Genomic DNA, 26,297 nt, shown 5'->3' with positions numbered 1-26,297 from the left:
AAGTGATTATTCCAGTTTAAGGTCCTCAATAAATGGAAAAGAAATGCTGGCATATTTTGCGATGCATAATTATTTAAATAGATGATTATAGTCAGTAAAATTTTGGGAGTAAAGTGCTAATTTCTTTTCTTTAGATTTTCAATTTTTATTGAATTTTCTGTGATTCCCAACACAATCTACAAGAGAGGATATAACCACAGTATATGTGATACATAATAAGACCCTATTCTAACTTAAAATATACCCTGTAAGCCATTTTGAGTCAATTAAAATTAAATACCAAATATATTTCAAGTACTATTCTACATTAAGGCATCAAGAATAGTAGGAAAAGGAGTGGGAGCTAAATTGAGTATTGAAGGAAGAGATTTTTTTTTCTTTTCACATTCTGGCAATGCAATAGCCTATGCAGATGTGTCAATAGAAAACTAAGAGCCTGCCCTCAGATTGCTCACAGTATAAAGAATGAATCAACATGCACACAACTATATGCCTACAAGATGTATAGAGTGTAAATGAGAGGTAATTTCAAAGGGAAGCCATTAAAGTGGGAAGAGGGGAAATGGAAAAGTCCTCTTAGAGAAAGGAGAACTGGCTACCCACTTTGTTACCAGGTTATATTATTATTTATGAATTGTTTCAAAAAGCAAATTTTTTTCCCTATTGATGTATTTTTTTTTCCAGAGGACCATTTTTTTATTGCTATTTCTCCAAATGACTAAGACTTATTATTATTTTTTTTTTTGCTCAGATACATATTATTTAACATTTTGTGGAATAGCTACTTAGCAATTATCCATTTTTTATCAGAGCAAGTTACTGTCTTACAAAGTCTCTCAAAATAAGTCATGGAATGCCATAATATCTTTGAAATTTTTCAGCTGTGATTAAGCAAGCAGATTCTAAAACACCTCCCCTTCATGAATGTAAGAAAATCTTAATTTATGTGATGACATTCAAAAATATATAACAAATTTTAGTTAACAAAGAAATATTTAATATGTTTTCATGAATAAAATTAAGCCTTCTCATTATCTAGACCAATAGGCTTAATTATTTCTTCTGTAAATGTTCCTAACCACAATTATGTTTGCTGGACACTATAAGTGGTTACAAAGGAAGTAAAAGATTGGATGATTGTATATTTGCCCAAGGGGCTTAACATTTAAATGGGGGGGAGTAAATATGTGCACATAAAACACAAGCCACAGTTACACATAAACATACATAAAATCCGTCATAGTTGTTCTGAGATAGGAGTGTTAGAACACTGAATAATTAAAACTATAGAGATGGAAGACCCTTTATCTTTATTTTTCATAGCACATTTTTAATTATATTTACTCTACTGTTCTTTTACATAGTTAGCTTCCCAAAATGAAAATTTCAATTATAACTATAACAATATGTATAATATATATTATAACTATAACAAATAAACAAAAGCTGGGGATCTAGAGAAAGCCAAATAGAACATTTTCCTCATCACCAGAATCTTTATTATAGAACAATGTTTCATATTTTTCAAAGCATGAAGATTCCTTGGCAAAAAAAAAAAAAAAAAAAAAAAAAATTAAGGCTCCCTTCAATGAACAAAGTGCTACTGGATTGAATAGATAGTTATACAATACATGTTTTAATTGGACTCATCCATGATAACTAAAATCTATTATGAATTAAAATGGAAATGGAAAATTCTGTTACAGAACATTTATCCATGGATAAATTTTGATGAGGTTACTGAAATTTTCATGAATTTAATTCCAGGGAGGCTTCGTTGAAGAATTAAATGTTTTTCTGAGTTTCTGAGAGTAGATGATGAGTCATATTTAAAGATAAGAAAGGCTCTCTAGGCCTACTTCCTTTCTTCTGGAGTTTAGAGGTTCAGCATAATTGACTATTATTCATTGGATTCAAGTTTGTTTGTTTGTTTGTTTTTACCCAAAAGCAGTCTAAGAACTGTTGCTTTAAATTTTCCTTACTATTCCTTAACAGGCTAATAGGCAGCTATGTTATATTTTATCCCTGAAAGGTTTAAGGCTGAAGCTGAACTAGTCTCCAAGGTCAAGTCATGTCAAGTGCACAAGCATTTATAGATCAGTTACCTAACTATGTACTAGGCACTGTGCTAAGTGCTGATATTTCTACCAAATTAATGATGTTCTTTTGGACCTAATTTTTTGTAGTCATTGATAACTGAGATCACCATGCATTTATTATATTGAAAGAAAATGTCTTACTGTACTTATTGTGAAGAATTAAATGAAACATATTCATCTCTTATCTTTAAAAATATTCCTTGTAAATATAAAAGTAACTTTAGAGATGATTCTTCTTTAGAAATCCAAGATAAGTATTTTTTAAATTGTGCCTTTAGGGTTAAACCCTGAAAAAAATGTATTGAAAGAAGAAGTAACTGTTTTTTACTTCAACTAGCCAGGTCACATAAGAACTCACAAATTTCAGTGAATGAAGAAAGGGATTAGAAATTAAATATAGGGGAATGTGATATGACCCGTTCTCATTTCAGATAACATTACCTTCTTCTTTGGACCTAGTCTGGATTTCTTTCTTAATATCCAGCATCTCACACCATGCTGTATTCCTGCAGACATTCCAGTGATATTTGAAGTCCTCTAGTATAGTAGTTGGCTTGCTAGGCTAATTACAGACATTCCGGTAACGTTTTGTGTTTGCTTGTACCCAAGACTATATATTTTAGATCCTCAAATTTTTGATACTTGCTGTTTTGAAGATAATATATTGAAGCATTTAACAGTTTAAAATGTATAAGTGACTTTACTATTCCTAGATACCTTAACTTTGGAAGAAATACTCAAATAGTATTTCTCTGGTTAATTCACTTATAACTAAAAAAAAAGGTGTTTTCATTTGAGGAGAATATTACAATGAAGTGGCCATTTTATATAAGCTCAATTTAAAATATATTAATATTGCATATTGAAATATTATCTGAAAGATACTTGAGCTCTGGAACCGTCGTGGTATAATTTAACCAGAAGATGGCAGCGATGATCCTCCTGTGCTACCTGCAATAATAATTGTGAAGTATTCCTAAATTCATTTGCTTGTATTATGTACATCCAATGGGTATTTTGTAACATAGCATTAAAAAAATTCCATCTTGTAGAATAAATTTTTGCTCCTTTTGCTTTATCTATTGTGGAAAATATGTGTTTCTCTATAAAGAAGGGATTAAGAATATTTTGGGTATCTATATCTGTATATTTCAATTATTAATCTGAATTACTGGGGTAAGAAAGTTAACTTCAGGCTTGCCTTCTTTAAGTTGCATGCTGTATTTATTTTTTATTATTATTTTTTTTTTGGTGCATCACTTTTAAAAGGCATGTTGCTTTTATGGCTTGTTTGCATTTTTACCCAATTACCTGGAAATTAATGGACCCTTTAAAGGAGACATTCATTCCTCTTTTGTATTTTATTCATATAATGACTCTTTAAATTTTTATACTTTTAAAGAAAAAAGAACCTAAAGTTGATTTAAATATGAATTTTGGTGCTTAAAATTATATTAAGGATAATTAAATTGCCTTTGATTTAGATTTTTTATAAAACTTAAGTGAAACTCTTACAATTTAGAATTACTTCATAGTTATAACTTTGAAAGTAATTGTTAATGTTAGTAACTATTTTGTGACTTTAAAAGTAAAATGTTAACATAGAAGGAATGATCTCCTTTGAAATCTAGTGCTAATGTTTAGTGGTGGCTCAGATCAATGCACTTCCATAGTTGTTTTTAGGTTTTATTTTTGTTTTGTTTTTTAATATGAAGTCCAAATGCATTATGTCAAAGGAATTGCATGAATGTCCAGCATGCATTGTTAACTTTGTCTTTTTCCCTTTTTTTTCTATTGTTCATTTTCACTCATGTGTTTTTTTATTTGCCATTTTTCTTTATGTTAATTATTTCATGTTAAATTAATTTTGAAACATCAAAAGCTGTACAACCTCTTCGAGTAGTAACAGCGGATACCTGTCTATTTCACTATTTAGTCCCTCCTCCTATGTCTCCATCCTCCAAATCTGTGAGTACTCCAAGTGAGGCTGGAAGCCAAGACTCTGGAGATGGCGCCGTGGGATCTAGGTACGGTAATTTTCTTTTAATATTTTAATGATGGAATGCTTTCATTGCCCAAATACTGTTGATACTTTAGGAGAATTTTAAATAACAGTGTTGAATTAGTGTTGATATTTTGAAATATGATTGATGTTGCTTATATTAACCTGGAAAATTTTATTTCAAAATATTTTAATTTTATTATACTGTTAAATTAGCAGCAGTGATTTTGTGCCATTTTATGTTTTGATAAAAATAGATTTAGATAACATTTTAAGATGTTTTTCTTTAAACTCTGAGAAAACTTGTTGATTATGTGAACTATTTTTGGAATCAATGAAAAATAGTATGGAAAGTCTTTTCTGGGATAAATTCTTCATATAATAGATGAATTATTCTCTCTTCTCAATATTAGCATGTTGTATTAATTACTGGTTTTTACTCATTGAGGAAAATAATGTGATACAAAGCATTAAGAATAAAGAAATACTAAGAAAACTTTAAACTTTTTTCATTGTTAGTATTTCCTGAACTCAGCTTTCTCTTTTTAAAAAAAAAATACTTTTTAGATTTGTTTTAGGATTCCCCCACACATGTAACTTCCTAACAAAGAAGTTCAGTATAATTTAAGTTGCTGCCAAAGAACCTTTTAGGATTTATGTATTAACCATCCAAATCCTTCTCATTTGGTCTTAACCTTTTTTTTTTGTGAACTCTTAATAGTGTTTGAATTCTGTATTTTGGTATTTATAATTAGGTGCTGAAAACATTTAAAAATACAGACAACTTTCAGCTGTCTCTGGCAGTTAAAGCTAATCTAAAGCCCTTGTTTTTTGCCAAGTATTAGTTTGCTTCCCCCCCAAAAATTCTTTAGCTCATCTCACACATAGAAACAATGCAAATATGAGTTTTTGTCTTTCTTGGCTTTCCTAATTGAAGTTGAGATCCAAAAGTGGGAGAGTAAAGATCCAGAAGTGTGGAAGAACAGGGAGAAGAAAAAAAGTAAAGGATTTGGTTGATCCATTAGATGAATGGTATAATTATTCTCTAAATAATTAAAAAAAAATTTTTAACAGTCCAAATAATGAAGTGACATGAAGTTGCTTCCCTGGACTGCTATGTAATCTTCACCAAAGTTCAAAGTGTTAATCTTCCAAATAGTATTGTAATTGGCTAGACCAGACAACATATACGTCACGTGTGTGTGTGTGTGTGTGTGTGTGTGTGTGTGTGTGTGTGTAAATTACTTCAGGAAAATGTGTCTCTTGAGACTTTAATCATTCTATTTGAACCCTACTCACTGAGTATGCCCATTTGGATAGAGCAAAATGGAAAGATGAAACAATTAGCAGGGTAATTAAGCAAGTAAAAATAACTTATTATTGATATAAGTTACATTTAGCAAATGATTGTAAAACTAAATATTTTATCTTACTACTAGAGGCAAGAGAAATAGTTCTAAAAATTAACAGTGTTATAATTTAATAAAATAGTTCACCTATCTTGGATCATATCAGTACATTCAAAAACTCTAGGTAATAAAGGTCAAATGTATTTGCAGATAATATCCCAATATTTAACATTCTGTCTTATACCTACCTGGTGATTCCTTTGTTTGCTAAACAGATTTCCAAATAATAAAATGATTTTTTTTTTGCATCATCATCATAGTCAATATCCTTTCAAAATAATAGATTTGTTACACTCTTTAAATGTGTGTATTTGATGTATTTTGCTTACCTGTTATATAAATATTAAATTTAAAATTAGTTTTCAATTCCTGATTTAGAGAGTAGGAATTTTATCATCCTATCATAGTTGACTTCACAATAGTATCTTCCCTATCTCCTTAGTTTCTTAATTTTTAATTCTAATAATTTAATCATTCTAAATTTTTTAACTTTGGAAATTTTTTTGAGAAATTTGTGGCATCTAATAAGATTCCTTGAAGTGTTGCAAAAATAGTTTGAGATATGCTATGTTAATGAGGGCAGACTGTAAGATTCACTTAGGTACTCTTAATACAATATCACTCTGATACTCACTAACATGGGCAAGTCAGTTAAACTACTTCCAGTCTCAGTTACTTCATCTATAAAATAATTAATAATTATAGTGTGGAATTGCTATGTAAAGCTCTTTGTAAAACTTAAAACACTATCTACATATAAGTTACATGTTTTGTTATTGTTAGAGTTCTTAGGGAAAATGTTTGTATTATTTTTAAGCTCATTGCTTATTTTTAACATACAGGCACAACAAATTCTATAAGAATAGTTTGTTATGTTGTGTTTACTGTGAAAAGCAATTTATAAATAGCAAATAATTTAAATGACATGGAATTATATAGCATCTTTTTAAAAATGTATTATTATTTTCTGTAGAAAAAGAGAAAGAAGTGATATTATTTAGCAAGTTTTCTCAGATTTATTTTGTTATTTGCCCAGGAAGGAAGAGGGAAAACCCAACTTTTTTTCTTTACACATCTTAAAGAAAATTTGAAAACCATGGTGGTAGGTAGGGCTCTGAAACCAGGTTTTGAATTGTTTCTTCATGACGACTTTCTCTTGTTCAATATTAACTCAGATCCTCTACTAGATCCATGTCTTATCTACATGAGCATTTTCAACATTGATACAGGTTAATTCATTCCTGAGATTCTTATCCCTGTTCTCCCATAAAATTGTCTCAATTTTAGTGTTGCTCATCTTAAAAATTAAATTTTATAGTAATGAGAATTTTTGAGAAATTGAATTTGGATATGTTTTCTACTATAATTGTATAATTATAACTGGTGTAAGTTCTGTGAAATATTTCATTTAATTTTGATAAATATTAAGTAACCTGAATTCCATAAATTATAATAGACATTAGTCTGAGAGAGTTTAGTGCTCATTTTTAGATAGAAATATTCTTAAATATTTAGGGTAAAATGAATATTTGACATGATTGATAAATATACCTGTAAATATGTTCTTGGACTGAAAAGTTCTTTCTGGTCCTATTATTTTATAGTGTCTTTATTGACATAAATTCTGAAAAGATTAGAGGAAAATATAGCTATCTAATTTTCAGATATGTCTTAATGTTAAGATAAGCAAAGGAAATTTAGCATTGAGGGAAGTGAGAGAATTGGTGATAGGTGAATGGTGTTTCTGAATGCTAAATACACAATGCATTCTTTGATTTGAGAGAAACAGACAGACAGAATGACAGTTGATGAACACTGAAAAACCAGAAAGTGGATAGGTGAGAATAAAGTAAAGGAATAAAGATTTAAAAAAAAAAATAGACATTTTAAGAAGAAACATTGAAAGAAAAATTATAAGTCCCCAAAGTTCAAAAAGTGAAAGGATCTAGCAAATTTGACAGGATTTTGTAATTGCATGAGGGAAAATACTTTGGGAGGGGTGAGGGAACAATATGGGAAAAGAAAGAGGAGAAAAAATGTTTGGGGTGTATTTTATAAACTCCCCAAGATATAGAGGGGTGGGTGGGCAGTGACTTAATTTCCATTTCTTAGGGCTAAGAACTTAGGGCTAAAGAACATTTCTAGTGCAAAAATGTAAGAGATTATGAGAAATGAACTTTGCAATGCTATAGATATAAACATTGTATCTTATTTAAAAATAAGCAGTTTTCAACCTGAATCCCAGCTTCTCAGCAATGAGCTTTTTTTTTTTCAAATGCTGATTTTTTTCACTTCCCCACATTGCTGTTTCTTCTCCATTTCATCCTTTTGTTTTTCTTACTTCTCAGTGGCCATCTTTTCCCTATAGAAGATAAGGAGGGATGGGGGGGGGGGAGGGGAAGAAGAAGCTAGATATAAGTAGGCAGTCCGTTTTGCTGATTATTAGTAGCTCTGTTCAAAGATTTGTTGAAAGAAATGACTGAGATCAGACTTCTGGATTATTTGTGAATTTCATTTCTCCATTTTGCCCCCCCACCCCCCATCTGTAAGCTCCTATAATCAAAAGTTAGTTCTAGAAAACAGATCTCTGCTTTGCAATGCCTTTTCACTTCTGAGTACATTTTAAAAGTCAGGTCCTTGATCCATTAAAACCATATTTGATTTCAGAATAAAATCACCTCTTCCTCTGTATGAATGTCATTGACAGCAGCTAGAGAAGTCATTTTAAAATAAAAAGTCTGAAGACAGAACATTCCTTGTAGGACATCTCTTGAAATCCTCTTTTAGTCTAACAAAGTCCAAGTTGATTGCCTTCATTGCTTTAGTACAAAGCAGATCTCTTCCATGTTGTCTCCTTTCTTTCTCTAAAAAAGTATGCAGAATCTTCTTGTAAATAGAGAGAGGACTTTTGTGGTTTGTCTTTATTTTAAAAATAGAAGTTTCACCAAATTTCCAGTTATTTAAATGTTTATATTTTTATAAGCTAATTAAATTGGTGAATACAATAGACAATTTCTTAGTGCATATTTAAGTTATGTTTTCTTTCAATGTGAGGAAATACATTTTAGTAAAATTATTGCATTAATGGATTGCACATGTTTATGTTTAATGTATGTTCAAGGAATGTGGTCTTCACATATTGCTATGTGTAACTGAGCATTCATTCATAATCATAAGAATGCTGGTATGAAGAAAAATGTCTTTTTGTTCTCTAGTAAAATTGGAAGTAGCTGGTTAGACTAGTTTGAACTAATTCAGACAATTGTTTTTGTTTATTTTCTAGCAAAGCCAAAAACAAATCAAGATTAATTTAGGCTAAACGTGCTTTTTAAAAAAATAATATAAACTGTGTATATAATTATATTTTTCAATATTCTAATGTAATTTTTAAAGACTGAATGAAGTTTAGTTGCTTTTCGAAACAGATGACATATAGAAGGAGCCCAAGGCAGTGCTTAACCTATAAATTACAGCAAGGTCACATTTTGGAAACTCTAGTCGTTCAGTATCCCAGTGGAATAGTCTTTTTTGGTTTCCTTACCAAAAGGCTTATGTGTTGACTCATTTCCTTAACCAATATGACAATTTCCTGCACAGATTTAATGCTCTGGGCAAGAATGTAATAATGCCATGATTTTTTAAATACTAATTTTGTGTGATAAGGACTCAACAGTTTCTACCTTAACTTGCTATGTTTATAACTTAATGCACTCTTTGGACCAGTCTTGTTTGCTTTGTGCTATTCTTATCTGCTATGTGCAGTTTGTATTTTCCAGAAATATTGGGTATATCTTTTAAATGCTCTAAATTATGTGTTTGGATTTTTAACCATATTTTCCTTACTGCATGAACTAAAGCTTTGAATATTAACTGTTTTTGTTTCTACTAACCAGAATGTTAGTTTAAATCTTAAACAATGAATAAATAATGCTTTTTACCCTTTCATAAAAACTATTTGCTTCACTAACTTATGACCTTTTTTACTAATGCTGCATGGTTGGCCTACAACCAATCAGGACGCTGCATTGGGATACTGATCCATCAGTTCTCCAGCTTCATTCCGATTCCGATTTGGGGTATTGACTAGATTTATCTTCCATTTTTATAAGTTAATTTGATATTTTGTTACAGTATTCTCCTGTATTAAAATATAAAACAGTGCAGATTGAAAACTGTTACAGTTGTTAGCTCATTTATCTGGCATGTAAATTAATTTTCCTACTTAATTAAGGGACCACAAGTTTTTTTATTTTGATTTTTTTGGATACAGGCATTTCTAAAATTTTCCCAATCTAAACTAAAGTTTGCTGTGACTTTAATAGATAAGTTAATTTTGATGAAGTTGCATGGGACAAAATTTCTAAATAATTTGCCCAGAGCCTCAAAGCTAGCAAATATCAGGCACAGAATAGATGCTGAACATAATTTAACTTTTTCTAAATAATTCAGGATTATCCTGAACATTAATTATCACTCTGCACTGTATATAAGTGATGTTTCCAATGGCTTTTGAAGTATTAAGGTTGTTTGTCCCTCTGCCAAAGTTTTAAAATGCTATTCTTTTTGAATACCTTTGTCTGATTTTTTAGTTTTTTCATTTCTCTCTCCCCATTAGTTGTCATTTCTTGATGTCATTATTATGCCCTGTTTACAGCAGCCCTTCCACAGTTTCGTATTACTGCTTCTAATTTGTTTTTAATTGGGAAATGAGATTAAGAAGTCTGTATGAAACTCAAATGTAAAATAAAACCAAATATTCTGAGAACCTAAATCTTCGGGCCTAAGTTTTGCGACATCAGTTTTATTATATTTAAAAACCTTTATGGTCTACTTCTTGATTCTCATCATTTGTTGTTCTAGATTATTGAAATTTCCAGATAAATGAGATTTTACTGTACTGAGAGGTGGGGGTGGGGAAGAAGAGATATAATTTTAATATACTATAATTTTGTTGCAGTAAGGGCCAAAGCTTTCAGGTCAGTAATATGGCCCTAATGTAATTGATTTAGGATTAAATTTTTATCTTTTTTCTCCTTTAAGAAGTTTAAATGATTAATTTCCAACATATTTTGCCCTTTAAAAATTAATTTTTTAAATTGGAATTATTGCAATTCCAGATTACTTAAATTTTCCTAAATCTTCCCATTTAATAGACTCAATTTCATAATATTTACCCTATTCCTTTCTTTATGTAAGACTAATTCATTCCTAGAGTAGAGAATACATTTTAAATGTTAAGCCCCACATCAAAAATTAAGTTTCTCTGTTTAAAACATTTGTGGAGAAGAGTTTTTAATTGTCTGGTAGTTTCTGCAGATCAAATCACATGGGGATTTTTGTTTGGTTTCAGGATATTGTGAAATGCCCTATTCTATATTTTTTAAAAATTAAAACTGAAACCCCCTGTAAACATGGCATTTCTTTGAGTATTATGCTGATACTACTATGATGCTTTAAGAATTACAGCATATATAGCGAATAGGGACTAAACCTCTGATTTTATTGGAAACTCTCTCTACCAGTACAGGTTAGCATCTTCTCTGCAACTGACAACCTTGCCTAGATTACTGAAAGGTTAAGGGATTTGCACAGTCATACAGCCACTACATAGAAGAGACAGAACTTCAATCTGGGTCTGACTCCAAGGATGATGTTCTGTCCATCATGACATCTTATAGGCTGCAGGGGTCCTCAAACTACGGCCCGCGGGCCAGATGCGGCAGCTGAAGACGTCTATCCCCCTCACCCAGGGCTATGAAGTTTCTTTATTTAAAGGCGCACAAACAAAGTTTTTGTTTTTACTATAGTCCGGCCCTCCAACAGTCTGAGGGACAGTGAACTGGCCCCCTATTTAAAAAGTTTGAGGACCCCTGGGTTAGAGAATATAATTTATTTTGAAGAAAGGTATACTTAAGACATTATTGTTGAGAACTTATTCATGAATTTCTTAAATAAATGCCAGCTTAGAAAACACAAGTTTGAAATGACTTGCAATTCTAAATTTTGAGGCCTAACATAATATCTAGGAAGAAATTCATTCAAATACCTAAAATAGATGATTTGTTACATTACCTTGGCTTTCTATACCCATGTCTAAAATGAGAAAATGAATATTTATTTTTTTTAATCTTCCTCTGCCTTAAGGAAAGAAAAAAAATGTTTTGTTTTTTTTGTTTGTTTGTTTGTTTGTTTTAGGGAACTTATATAATTTTATTATCTGAGGTTCTCAAAAGATAAATTATTTTTTTTATTTTTAAGATAAATTATTTAATGAATATGTCTGTACCTTAGTTTGGCCTAATCTAAAGTTGAGAGTAATATTGATTAGACAGAAGTATAATGAGAGGTTAAAATTTTAAACCCAAACTAGAAATAATTGTGATTGCTGATTTTCTGCAAAATGAAAGACCTAGAAAATAGTATTTTAAATGAAACTCCTAAAGTTATTAGCTTCATTCTGAATCTACAGAAACTTAACAGTATTGAGTAAATCTCAGTTGTCCCCTTTCCCTTATTTGAAAAATATAACTATTTCAAATAATGTTAATCTTATTTTATTCTGTTCACTCAATAAAAATAATTGTTTATTTTAAAATCAGTAGTTCTATAGTATTTAGAAATATCTTATGTTTAATTTATAGTTATTTTTTTCTTTTTGGTAAAGTGAAACTCATTTAAATTCATTTAATATTGTGAGCATAATAATTTTAGTTTTATTTAAATTATAAATATATATGTATATATCAACATTGTGGGAAGAAAATACATTTTAAATTATTAATTTTCCAAACTAAATTGGGTTGAAATTGTAAATATGTGATATTTGTTGTATTAAAAAAAAAACAAAACCACTTGTATTTACTTTTAGACGAGGACCTATTAAACTTGGAATGGCTAAAATTACACAAGTTGACTTTCCTCCCCGAGAAATTGTCACATACACAAAGGAGACTCAGACACCAGTTATGGCACAACCAAAAGAAGGTAAATATCAATTTTTAAATTTCCTATGGATTCTCAATTCTGTATTGATTTCTTTTGAAAGCTTATGACATGGTGATTTTTTTAAATTGAGAAATTGCTAAAGTTTAAGCTGGTCTACCTCATAATTTTTACATATTATATGTGTTACGTTAACATTTATGTATTCCATTTTGTCAGATTTCTTACTAACAGAACAGTAAATTAGTTGAAATATCTTATTCCTAGTTTAGTACAATTTTTCGAAATATAAAACAATTATTTTCTGTTGTTACATCTGTATTTAATTACATTTTGATGTTCTTTGTAATTATCTATAAAAGTAAATTTACCCATTCATGGAGTCATTGATCTAGAACTAGAAGCGACCTCAGAGACCATCTAATCCAAATCTCCTTCTCCCCACCTTCCCTTCTCATTGTTTTATCTATGTACTCTATTATGTTGCTTTTATATAATCATCTTTGATTCCCTAAGCACTTTTATTCATTAGTCACAGAAATTTTCTTTTGCCATTACAGAAATCTTATTGGAAGCAATATAGGATAAATTGAAAAGGACTAAAATTACAATTTTTTGCCCTTTGGAAATACAGAGTCCCTCATAGTGAATTTGACCATGTCCAATGAAATGGTTGGAGAACAATAATCTCAATTTGTATTTGGTCAGATAATTCATGCATTAAAAAGTACCTACATTTAAGGATACCAACTTTAGAGAATGTTAACTCTCATAGTTATTTTTATTTTTCAGTCTGTTGCAGGGTCTCAAGCCAGTGGTCTTCTTTTTTAATATGTTGATTTTCACATCTGCAAAAATTGTCTTTTCCAGTTAACTGGAAAGGCACAAAAATTGTCTCTAGAAATAAAATCACTTTTAAGGTCACACGCAGAGTGTAGATTTAGTTTATAAAAATCTTAAAAAACTTAATTTTATAGTAAATCCTTTTTGTGGTTAGAGAAAGGAAATGCTTTAAATCACAGATACTAATTAAAACTGTGGTTCATTAAGTCCTGTAATACTTAATGTTCTCCATATTTATCCAGGAAATGCTTACAATGTTTATAAAAATGCAAATGTATTAATTTAAGTACGTGATGGTCTACATTAATAATATACATTTTTACTGCCACATTATTAAATGTTTAACTTAGAAAATGGAATGCAGGTAGAACAAGACTCCCTTTTCAAGTATTATTTAATTTTAAAGTTAGTGGTAGTATTTTTCCCCCTGAGGCAATTGAGGGTTAAGTGACTTGCCCAGGGTCACACAGCTAGGAAATGTTAAGTGTCTGAGGCCAGATTTGAACTCAGGTTCTCCTGACTTCAGGGCTGGTGCTCTATCCACTGTACCACCTAGCTGCCCCAAGTAGTGGTATTTTTAGTGACATATTAATTTGTTAAACATCTGGGATATTTTCAAAATGAAAAGTACCCTAATGCTGTTTTTGTAAACTTTCATATTATGTTAATATTAGATTTAATTTGTGTGAAAATACATTTATTTTAAAACTTATTTTTGACAACCACAAATATGAAAATATGCATGTTTTATATAATTGAATTTGACTAGCAGATCAAAATGAGTTGCTACTCTGATAAGATTTCACAGATTATCCAGCATTGCTTCCATTCTATTCAAATTATTTAAATAATACAAGCGGAACATGGTCTAGTGAATAAATTATTGTATTGAAAATTGAAAGATTTGTGTTCTTTTTTGCTCAGTAATTTGGGAAAGCCAGTTAGCTTCTGCATATATCAGTTATCCCTGCTGGTGAAATATAAATAACTACTTAATTTTTATGAGGATTGTTGATACGATGCCGGTGAATTTTTATTCAGAAAGCTGTAAATAAGGAGTTTTATTTTGATGTTTCTGCAATTTTAGATCTATAAGTAACATTAAAGGTCATATAGCCCAATTTACATTTTCTTGGGGATCTTTCCTTTCTACTTAGGTCCCTTTATTTCTATCACAGCTTTTAGCTTGGAAACTCCTTGAGAACAGGGACTATGACCTAAATATTCCAGTCCTGAGAACTTACTTAAGTGATAGCTTGGTAAATATTTGTTTAATAAAGGAAATCCTTTCATTTTACAAATAAGGAAACTGAGTTCCAGAAAATGTGACTGACTAGCCACATTGCACACAACTAATTACTGACATACTTGTCTTAGAATCCTGGCCAGTGTTCTTTCTATTATCCCATGCTATGTCTCTAGAATTTTACTTGGAGAGTAATTGAAGGGGAAATTAAATTTTAGCTGTTTTCAAGTGTTAATATAGGTGACCTTAAATAACTACACTGACATTGAAAGAAGCATAATGTTACACTTTTATTAAAATGAGACAGTTATATAGACTAAATGTTTTTATTTTCATCCTATGATTAAATCTCTTTGAATATCTTAAAATTTTCTCAAATGAAAAAGTACATAAATCATGTAAGTGTTCAATCATATATAGAGCCTGGTATTGCTCTTGTGGATAATTTGATATTTTTAGATGACATGAAACTGGAATGGATAGCTAACATGTTGGATGACAAAATCAGGATTAAAAGAAATCTTAGGAACCAAATCAACAAGCTGAAGGAGATGTAGTAAGTCCTATACTGAGATTTAAAAAGTCAAGTATTTTACTAGGATGGGGAAAAACGATTCAAAAAATAGTTCTTACATTAAAAAAAAAAAGACTCAGAGGGTATAGCTTCCTGTAAATCTAAAATATTGTCATGTCATCATTGTGACATGAAGTGCAGAAAAATCTAATGCAATACTAGAATATGTTAGCTGAATGTATTATCCAATTAAATTCAGTTCACCATTTCTTAAGTGCCATTAATGTGCAAGGCACAGAATAAGGAATATGCTAGTCTCACTATTGTTTTGTCAATTAATTGTGTCCATTTTTTCAGGACCTCATTTGGATTTAGGAGGTATACTGGAGTGGTTTGCCATTTCCTTTTCTAATTCATTTACAGATGAGGCAAGTGAGAAAAATAGGGTGAAGTGACTTGCTCATGTTTACACAGTTATTAAGTGCCTGAAGCCAAGTTTGAACTCAAGTCCTCCTGACTCCAGGGTTAGAGTTCTATTCAGTTCTACCCAGTGCCGCAGTCTCAGTATATTCTGAAATTTTAAGGCACATCTATATTATTGTGTTCTGATCTGGGTACTGTATTTTAGGAAAAACAAGGACATGCTAGAGTGCATCCATAGGAGAATGACCAGGATGGTGAGGGGGCTCAAAACAGTGTATATGCTGTCATTTAAAGGAACTGAAAAATGTTTAATCTAGACAAGAAAAAGCTTAGTAAGGAAGAGAATATGATAATTATAATTAAGTAATTAAAGGGCCAGACTGTAGAAGAGAAATCAGAATTGTTTTTACTTAACCCCAGAGAGCAGAATTTTGAATGGTATCTTGACATGTAGAAAAATTTCCTAAGAACCAAAAGGGAAATGAGTTAGCTTTTAGGTAATGAATACTTCTATTACTTGAAGTTTTCAGGTGGAAGCTAGATAACACTTTCAAGGAAATTTTAGAGGGTATTATTGTTGTAGTGTGGCATATACTAAATAATCTTTGAGGTTTCTTCCAATTTGGGGATTCTGTGATTTTTCTTTTAATGGTATTACTATTAAAGTGAGGTGGGTTTTTTTAATTCAGAATTTCCCAGTGACTATAACCAAAGGAAAACATGATGTTTTTAAAAGGTAGCAATCATATTAATAGTATAGATTTAAAAAAACTATAGCCTGATTTCAGTCAAGCTTATCAGGTTCTTGTTAATACATTATTATGTTGGATTAGAACCATTATAGGTTCTTGTCTTGATTTCATCAGGTAAATTAATATTTTTGACTCTCACTTTGTTTATTGGTAAATGGAGAATAATAACTGCCCCTGCCTTCACATTGTCAAAGTATTGTCAAACTCATGAGATAACTATAAGATGTTGTATAGATTTAAGGGAAGGGAAAAAGAGTAAATAAAGCAAGTAAATTTTACATACACATATTTCCAAATCAGAACCAAGTTATGTGAACAGTTTGCATCCAGAAACATAGAATTACTTAGCCAAATAGACAGTTGAAGTCTCTGTGGTCAGCCTAGTGAAAGATAAAGTTGGTGAATTTAAGCCATTTTTTCATTGGTGTTTTTGTCTCATCATAACCAATTTTATAATTGCTCTTTATGGGATGGGTACACTTATTAGTAAGCATATACATTCATGGGATTGCAAAAGAACATAGAGATCATCTATTCCAAACCTCTCATTTTACAGATGAGGAAGCTGGGACTTGAAACCAGATTTTCTGACTCCAAATTCAGTGCTCAGGTTATCACATTATATTGCAAATTTCATAGGGACCACAAACAGTAAACAAGTACCTATTGAATGCCTACTATGTGTAGTACACTAAATTACCCTCTTTTCAGCCAAGGTGGTCCTTCCTCTATGACAGGGTTGAAGTGCATAATTGGAATAGAGTGATCCTTGGGCTATTCTTAAACTATGGAAATAAAGAAGATGTTATCAAATGATGTAGAAAGAAAATTACTTCCATGTCCAGGACTTTTACATTAAGTTTCATGGCATAATTTGTGGGGCTTGGGGGAAAAGGGGAAGAGAGAAACCCTGAAATTAGGGTTTTTATAATGGAAACACTTTAGACTTAACTATAACAGTGCTTAGCCATTGCTTTAATACAGTGGTTCTCAAACTTATCCTGGTTGGTTCCCATTTAAGAGCTATAACAAATTTTCAAGACTCACCATGAAACAAAATTGCCCAAATCTCCATTTGAGTGTAAGAGACAGTGAATTAAAGTCCTTGGTCTAAACTTGGGGAGCCTTGATAATCGGTGCAAAAATAATATTGACATAAAAATGTTGTTAGCCTTAACCCATTGTCTATCTTCCTTTCAGAATTTTTTATGTAGATCCACCTCCTCCCTTTAAAAATTTTTTTTTTCTTTTGTCTGTCCCTTTTCCTTATTTTTCCCCTTTGACCATCTTCTTTCTTTTTTCCAAGTTTACTCTGTAAGTTGGTAGTGCTGTTTCTGCACTGAGGTGCTTCACTTAAAACACCTGCTGTGAGTGAAATTGACTGGGATCATGTGATCTCAGTCAATTTCACTCACTGCAGGTAAAGAGCTTCATTGTAGGAACATGGAGCTGTGAAATCTCCACCTTCTAGCAGTGGTTGCCAGTAGATACACTTCTGGAAAAGTTAGGTTACTTACTAAATTTCTTTTACTTTTTAAAAAGTTTTTGTGACTATTTTGAAAATTGATTTTTTTAAAAAATTGGATTCTTTCTCCTCCAGTTTGACAGCATTTATCACAAAATTGATTTGGGTTTTGGTCTGAGATTGAATATTGATATTGGTTGTAACTGATTTGGAAGTTTGATTTTTTTTTTCCCCTCAAATACATTTTTTAACTTTGGGAATTAGACTGGCACAGCTCTTGTTCTTTTATTCCTCTGGAAGAACAAGACTACAGCAATGAGAATTACAACTCACATTTATATGTTTTATGTTTACAATGCACTTAGCAATATATTCTCATTTGATGCTCACAGCAACCTCGGGGGTAAGTATAACAGGTATTGTTCTTCTTTTCTGCTTGGAACAATTGAAACTCAGGTCCAGTGTTATATCCAAGGTCACCAAGTGCCTATGTGGAACCTTAAATTCAAATGTAGGGTTTCCGATTCCAGATCCAAAGTGTTTTCCATTACATCATTAGTTTTGCCTGCCAGATGATCTCTATTTCCCAGTTCTCATTTGAATGGTCCATTGACATGATACAGTGTCTAAAAACTGTTTTGTTGTTATTCAAATGCATATTAATAACAGTAAATAAAAGCATTTTTACCTCTTAAAGAATCTGCAAAGAACATAATGAAACATGGTAGCATTCAGCATTATGCTTGAATGTGAATAGATGGGAAATTTGGTTATGAGAAAATTAATTATTTGAGAAGATACAAAGATTACATATGTACATATGTACAAAGATACATATCATTGGTTGGGTATAAATGGTTAGCAGCCAAAGTAAAAAATTTAGAATTTTATGGGAAGAAGGAGAGGGATCAAATTCATAAGTTGTAGTAAGTAAAAGAAATAGAATCATTAAAAGCATTATTATGGTATTGTTAGAAAAGTAGCACTGCTGTCAGAACATAAATAACAGGCTATTTTTTACTGGGAAAGTCAGCCATTAATTGTTTTTTATTGTTGTTGAGGAACAAAAATTTGTTTTAAAACATTTTAAAAGATCATGAGACTTTAGAGGGTTGGATATGTTAATAGATCATTAATAACAAATGAAATTGGTTCTGTTGTGTGTGTGTCTCAAGTTATACTAGCTTACTTTCATTGTTACAAGGTATAGAGATCCTGTTTTATTCATTTTTACTTTGATAGAATGAGGTATGGAAAGAGGAAATTATTAGGCAAGTGGAAAATGACATTTCTCAAAATGAAAATGGTATAGAAAAGAAGTTCATAAATACTAATGGAAAATCAGTTCTCTATTTGTATTAAAAACTTGATTTTTAAAATATTTTTCAAAGGTAAAAAGTAGAATGATTTAAAAACTGAAAAAACATCCTTATGATAAGGGACAATTTGCTCCTTCCGCAGTATTTATAGATCTCATTTTATGAACTGGGTGTGTTCACAAAAAATTCATAGATTAAATTTTTCTAAATTGAATCACATTTTAAAGGACTATAGAAATATACTGCTCAAGGAAAAATCCTAGTGAAATTTTTATAACATAAATAGTTGCATTTAATCTCTTGTGTGTTATTATATTGTTTCACATTCATTATCGCATTATCTTGAAGTAGGGTACATGTGTCCAACAAATCTAGAGAACATGATACATTTGTATGAAAGAGAGTACACATACATAGTCATTCATTCAATTTAGCTGGAGACTAGAAGTATTTATTACCTCAGAGAAGATATTCAGTAAAACATAGAATCAGAAATATTTAATGAATTAATCAATTTAATATTTGATATGGGATGGATATTTGTAATCAAGCTGCTTTGTGGGTTTTTAAAAGAGAACTTTCATTTTAGTGTAATATTTTATTAAATAATATTTGATTTAATGTGTTATAGAAGTATTTTATCATTTTATGGCAGATATGTGTTTAGCTTTAGGATATTAGTAGAAAATGCCTTGAATATACAGTGAAATACAGATGGGAAAACTTGATCTGAAGACACCTTCAGCTTAACAAAAGCCACCCATTTCACAGATGATTTAACTTTGATTAACCTACTCTGCAGCAACAGATTACTCAGACAACTGGAACTTCATTCTATAGTGTTATTGCTAGATACAGCTTAATTTACAGCACAGCTTTTCCTTCCATCTCACCAAAATACATCACAATTTTGATGTTAACTCAAAGTAAAAATACAGTGGTTCATTAGACCTGGTTTTAGCATTCATTGACAAGAGATTTGTCATTTTAAAAGTAACTGCTACTTCTGTGCACTCTTTACTGCTCAGTTTATAACCTTAGATCCCCTGTCAGAAAAAGCATGAAGTTAACCACTTAGCATATTGTAATGAATATTCATCAATAAATTGATGTGACATGGCAGTCCCATTTTTCAGTCTTCCTACTCCTGTGTAGTTTTTTCAAGTTTTAAATACATTCTAATACAGCAAGGACTAGCATAGGAAATCTTTAATAATATATGTTTGTATATCAGTTGAAAAAATAATAAATACTTAATATCTAAAACATTAGAATTTGATGATAAAAGTATGTTATTTTCAATAGCTTTATGTTGAGATTCTTCTTTTTGAATAATTATATCAGGTTAGTGAGATTGGATACTTTGAATTTAATTTTTACATGGATACTAATGTTATTTAATCTGTTTTTATTATAACTATTAAATTCATGACTTTTATTTAGCTTATGGCAAATACAAAAGCTTTTTCTCATTTTTAAAAATTTTTATATGTTGATATTTCTGAGACCTAAGCTTTAGTGCTGATAGAAGCTTTAAGTCAGCATTTTTTAAAATTGGAGACATTCTAAAAATGAATTCTAAGACATAGTCATTTTAAAACTAAAATCTGGAGGACATATATTTAAATAGCTGCAACACTATCATCAGAAGCAAACAATAATACATATGGACATTTGGTATTGAGACTGACATATATGGAGGGATACGGATCACTGCATAATATATTCCATTTGCATTTTAAATGTTAAAAGAGAGAGAAGATCTTCTACAAGATCTTTTCTCTAAACTATGTAGATTATGAGGTCACTTAGCACTAAAGTGCTGACCACATGCATTATGACAGGAATTTGACATCTGTCATTGAAAATGGTACTTAGAAGTAGTATAATGCAATAAAATGGGGGGGGGGGGGGAGAAAGGGATAAAGGATGGAAGGCTACTGTGTCTATAATTCATAATGATAAGGATTGACCTGTTCAGGGTGGTAAAAAAAAAAACCTTACCTTTTCAATTTAGAACTTAAATTTGAATTCAGATTAAATGCAGAATTGATTAGAGTAGTGATTAATAGTAGTGCAAAATGATTAAAAATATATTCCCATATGCTGGATTTTTTATTCTAAAATTTTTGCTTCATTAGTCTAATGTCATCTTTTACATTAAATAGAATTAAATGATTTTTATTACTTGTACTTGTAAAGACTAGATGTCAACTTTATATTTGAACAGTACAGTATGGAGCTGCTCCTGGTTATACTGTTTTCAGATTAATAGTCCGTTGTACATGAGAATTCATCTAAAAAGGAGTGGTGTCTTTCTGTTTCTCTGTGTGATTATTTTGCCCAAAAAAGCTTTCATTTTTTAAGTAGCACAAAAGCTGTAATTGGCATGCTTTGTAAGGAAGTGTCAATGTGCAAGAGAGTGGAGATCACTAAGAATTCTTTTACGCGTTCTTTCCCCTTTGCACCACCGCCTCCTCAGCAGGGTCACTGAGATCACTAGCTTTTCTTGAAATGGCCATTTTCACTGGCAGGTGCATTATACCCTGTATTTTCAGATTGTTTTTCCATTCTGAATGTTTGGCAGGTTGATTGCTCTGGCTGCATTGACGGAGAAAGGGCTGACAAATGCGGTTGGGCTGGCTGAAAAGACAGTGATTACTGTTTTCCTTTGTGGCTGATTGAGGCCCTTGAAAGGAAAAATTTTAACCTTCACCATTTGGTTCAAAAGTAGGAGCATATATTGAAATCATTCATGCCATTTATCCTAGTTCTGTAAACTTGTCAGAACGTAAAAATCGCTCAATTTCAAGTAATGTAGGATTGGCATACGTCATTATCATTTTGATTAAGTTGGAGGTTGTATCATTGTGTGCATTATGCAGTGTCATTTAAAGCTTTCTTTCCTACAGATACTGTTATATTTTTATTGCCTATACTATAGAGTTAGAAAAATTTTCAGAGCTCTCTAAACCTAACACTATGTGTGTGGTTTGGCAGCTGGTATGGCCTACAAGCTGTATTTTGTTTGCAGGGTAAAGGCTTGTCTGTAGACCTCCTGGAGTGTTGGTAATTGCACAGGCTTGCCATTGGGGAAAGACATGATTGGAAGCAGTCAGGCAGAAAAATGTTATGCCATCCCATTGCCACCTCATAGCAGAAAGACACAATCCCAGCAGTACCATCTGGTTGCTGCTATCTAGTCAGCTGGCCTGGCTGCTGGGACCATGGCTTGGCAGCTGGTTCCCATCCCTTGACCACTCTTTGTGTATGTTGTGTGTATATGTGTGTTAGATAACTTTGAACATGGGTCAGGGTGATGACTATGACTAACAAGTAGAGTCCCCTTGTTGAATAGTCTCATTACTTGAGATGAAGCATGATGCAGACTCCTGCTGCCATTTCCTTAAAGACAGATGAGAAATCTGTTTAACCAATAAAAATGAAAGTGTTCTTCCTACAGATCCATTCTGGGATACAGAGGAAGCCAAAATAGGCACGGCATATTCCATAACATTTTAAATAAGTAATTTGATGTCATCTTCTTGTTTTTAGAATTTAAGAAGACACATAGAATACAAAAGTCATTAAAACCTTGCCTGCCTCATATTAGGTTACATTATTGCTTCATGTAATTTATTAAAATTAAGAAAAAAAAATTAAACTCTTATTGCCAAGTAAGATGATGATTATGATGGAAATTATATTAATAATAATAGAAAATAAAATGTGGTCACATGATGAGCTTTAACAAGTTGCATTTTAGAATAGCAACTTGAAAGCTTATCTAAGCCATTGTTACTCCATATGAAGACTTATTAATTATTAAAAGAGTTACACAAGTCAGCAAGTAGCTCTTCGAGTTATTTGATTTTTCTATATTTTTCACATTAAGATATAAACATGTTATATAAAACTGCATCATAGTTTCATGTAGTCCTGTATTGAATGATAAGTGCCCCTATTGGGAATCTTTTGCAATTGTTTATTTCTGTTTACATAATTACAGGATTTAATATGCCTATACAGACATGTATAAAAATTTTTTTTCCAAAAAAGGATATAATTATTTTTTACAAATGGAATTAGAAATCAAAATTTGTTGTTTTTAAAGACAAAATTTTAGAAATCAGCACATTTTGTATGTACTTTGCCTCACCTTTAAAGTTTTTTTTTTTTTTTAATTAATATGATAATGTGTGAAACATTACCTTGTATAGGGTTAGGGGGAGGGTTGTTCTGGTAAAAATATTATTTACAATGGTATTATTTTTTCAGATGAAGAAGATGATGATGATGTTGTAACCCCCAAACCACCTATTGAGCCTGAAGAAGAGAAAACTTTAAAGAAAGATGATGAAGAAGAAGGTACAAATGATTTTTTAAATGTCTTAACTTAACTTTTTAAATTGAATACATTTCATTGGAATTTAGTTTTGTTCATATATTTACATAAGAGAACAATATTATTGTACAACAAAAGATATGGGTCTGTTTAAAAAAAGGGTATTTAATGAGTAAGAGTTGGTTTATAAGTGATTTATCAGTTATAAGTGAATCTACTAGAAAAAAATATTTGTTTTCCAGTCCCCCCTCATGAGCTCACTGAAGAGGAAAAACAACAGATCCTGCACTCTGAAGAGTTTCTGAGTTTCTTTGATCATTCCACGAGAATTGTAGAAAGAGCTCTTTCTGAGCAGATTAACATCTTCTTTGACTACAGTGGGAGAGATTTGGAAGATAAAGAAGGGTAATATTTAGTTGCTAAGACCTGTGGCATGATGAGAGTTGAGTTATTATAAATGAAAAAGTCTTTTATAAGTTCTTGTCCTTTATGTTGGGATTTTTTTTTTTTTTTTGTAATTCCAGAGAAATTCAAGCAGGTGCTAAACTGTCTTTAAACAGACAGTTTTTTGATGAACGTTGGTCAAAGCATCGTGTTGTTAGTTGCCTGGATTGGTCATCTCAGGTAAAATAGAACACAAATAATATTTAATAATTAAATCATATTTCATTTTTCACAAATTAAGCTGCATTACTGGAAGGCATAAAAGACCATTGCTGATTTATTAATCTACAGTTATTAAAATAATTCTCAGACAAAGTTCTAGAATACTCATTCATTTCATTTTCTGGACTTTGGAAGAAGGGATGAAAACTTCAATCCTTTGGGGAAATAATCCAGGGTAAAAGTTAGTTGAATACCAATTTGACTGATTTTAATAAACTATAAGACAGTGAAATACATAATGTATGTTTGAATAAAATATTATTCTACCATAAAAACAGACTTTAAACTTTACTTATAAGTGTACTTATTTGCTTATAAATGTAATGAGATACTGCACTTGAACATAAAAGTAGTACTTTCAGAGGAGAGAGAACAGATATTTTTAGTTTCAAATTAGTTTGGTAATGAAAATTAAAGGAGTTAGAACATAAAATCGTTTTCATTGATGTAAGTTTTTTTTTTTCCATCTCATTTCTTGTGACCAGTACCCAGAATTGCTCGTGGCCTCCTATAACAACAATGAAGATGCTCCTCATGAGCCCGATGGGGTGGCTCTTGTGTGGAATATGAAATACAAAAAAACTACCCCAGAATATGTGTTTCACTGCCAGGTAGGATGTGAGAAATTGTGTTTCCCCATGTTGAACTTTCATTGACGAATTTACAAATGCCCTTTTTCTTTCTTCTTGTCAACATGATGATTTCATTGGGTTGGCATTTACTAAACCACATGTATTTGCAAACAGATGTTGACTGAAAATTAAGAATTAGTTCAAAATAGTCTTCCCTTTGTAGCATTTGTGACATTTTTCATATTGTTTAATCACACCTACACTGCCCTTTGATGTTGTTTTTCCTTTATTCTAATTGATTATATGAAAGGAAAGCTTTTATAAAATGCTTTTACCATGGGAAGTTTTTCATGAACAGTTTTACTGAATATATAATTAGACTATTGGCCCACTGAATTACTTATACATGGCCTGAGGAGTTGGAACTAGATAGTTTTAAGTAGAAACATATGTTGAAAGTAGGAAACAGATGCAGATTTTAAAAATGAATTTAGTAGAAAGGTAAAATTTGCAAATCTTTTCTGTTTGCAACAAGACAAATTCTTTTCATAATGTCATAATTCTGAAAAATCACTTAACTGACTCAAAACTAGCATATAATCTGATCCTGTCAGATTACTGTTAAAACAAAGTGTAGGGCTAATTATCTTACAATTTGATATTATAATGATGTGAATTTTTTTTGTTTCAGAAATTACTTCTTTATATGTACGTAAAATGTTATATTTAATTCTCTTTTCCCTACAGCATTCTCTTAGAGAAAGAATATTCTAAAAAGAAAAGCAAAAACTTTTCCAGACCAAATATAAATGTGAAATATTATAATGAAATAAGCCATTAAATTGACTTAATTAGAAATATTTAATCAAAAAACAAAACAAAGAAAATGTTTACTTTATTTCTGTAAACTGTTACATTTCCCCCCCCCCCCTTTAATTCTTTGATATAAAATTTTCACCATTTTTTATTTTCAGTCAGCTGTAATGTCGGCTACATTTGCAAAATTTCATCCAAATCTAGTTGTTGGTGGTACGTATTCAGGTCAAATTGTATTGTGGGATAATCGAAGTAATAAGAGAACCCCGGTCCAGAGAACTCCACTTTCAGCTGCTGCACATACGGTAAAGAGATAAAATATCTTCTACAAGATTTTTCACTCCTTAGTGTGAGGTACTTAGTTGTATTTATCAGGGTCTTCTAAAATAAGCATTCTTTCCTATCTGAATTCATCACCATTCAGTAACCATATTTCATTAGATAATATGAAAATCTATTTTTACTAGAAGTCTTTTTCCCTTCCAAGATAGTACTTTTTCTTAAGGGTATAGAGATTTTAAAAAGAGCAAAGCTGTTCATATTAAAGATGCTATAAAAATAGATTAGAATGGTTTGGTCTAATAGAGAATACCTGTAATTGATTCTTAGTTAGAAAGTTTAAGGTTTTGTTTTTAAAATAATCCTTTTAAACTCCTTTTGCTTTGTATCCCTTTTAGCACCCTGTGTATTGTGTGAATGTAGTTGGAACTCAAAATGCTCACAATTTGATTAGCATCTCTACTGATGGAAAAATTTGCTCATGGAGTTTGGACATGCTTTCCCATCCACAGGTAGAGTTCACTTGTGAAAATCTAGAACTGTGGCTAGTTATTTATAGCTCTGTGAAAAGGCATGATCTAAAAATATATATATATATCGCATAG

At 31.0% G+C, this 26,297-nt stretch overlaps 1 protein-coding gene across 2 annotated transcripts in view; it reads left to right on the top strand.

Moving 5' to 3' along the window:
- The window catches only part of DYNC1I2 (dynein cytoplasmic 1 intermediate chain 2), a 61,519-nt gene that overhangs the window by 21,295 nt on the left and 13,927 nt on the right, over positions 1–26,297 (top strand). The window contains exons 4-12 of one of the 2 annotated variants that reach the window (XM_031960465.1): positions 4,036–4,126; positions 9,527–9,586; positions 12,379–12,494; positions 23,293–23,382; positions 23,602–23,764; positions 23,884–23,983; positions 24,511–24,636; positions 25,572–25,718; positions 26,091–26,204. In XM_031960465.1, the coding sequence (XP_031816325.1) occupies positions 4,036–4,126; positions 9,527–9,586; positions 12,379–12,494; positions 23,293–23,382; positions 23,602–23,764; positions 23,884–23,983; positions 24,511–24,636; positions 25,572–25,718; positions 26,091–26,204 (1,007 nt within the window). The remainder of the gene's footprint in view (positions 1–4,035; positions 4,127–9,526; positions 9,587–12,378; positions 12,495–23,292; positions 23,383–23,601; positions 23,765–23,883; positions 23,984–24,510; positions 24,637–25,571; positions 25,719–26,090; positions 26,205–26,297) is intronic. The other variant, XM_012544816.2, reaches the window with a different exon arrangement.

Source organism: Sarcophilus harrisii, chromosome 3 (assembly GCF_902635505.1).
Source record: "Sarcophilus harrisii chromosome 3, mSarHar1.11, whole genome shotgun sequence".
Lineage (NCBI taxonomy): Eukaryota > Metazoa > Chordata > Mammalia > Dasyuromorphia > Dasyuridae > Sarcophilus > Sarcophilus harrisii.
The sequence above is the reverse complement of the archived record's forward strand: the minus strand, read 5'-3'. Positions and strand labels throughout refer to the sequence as shown.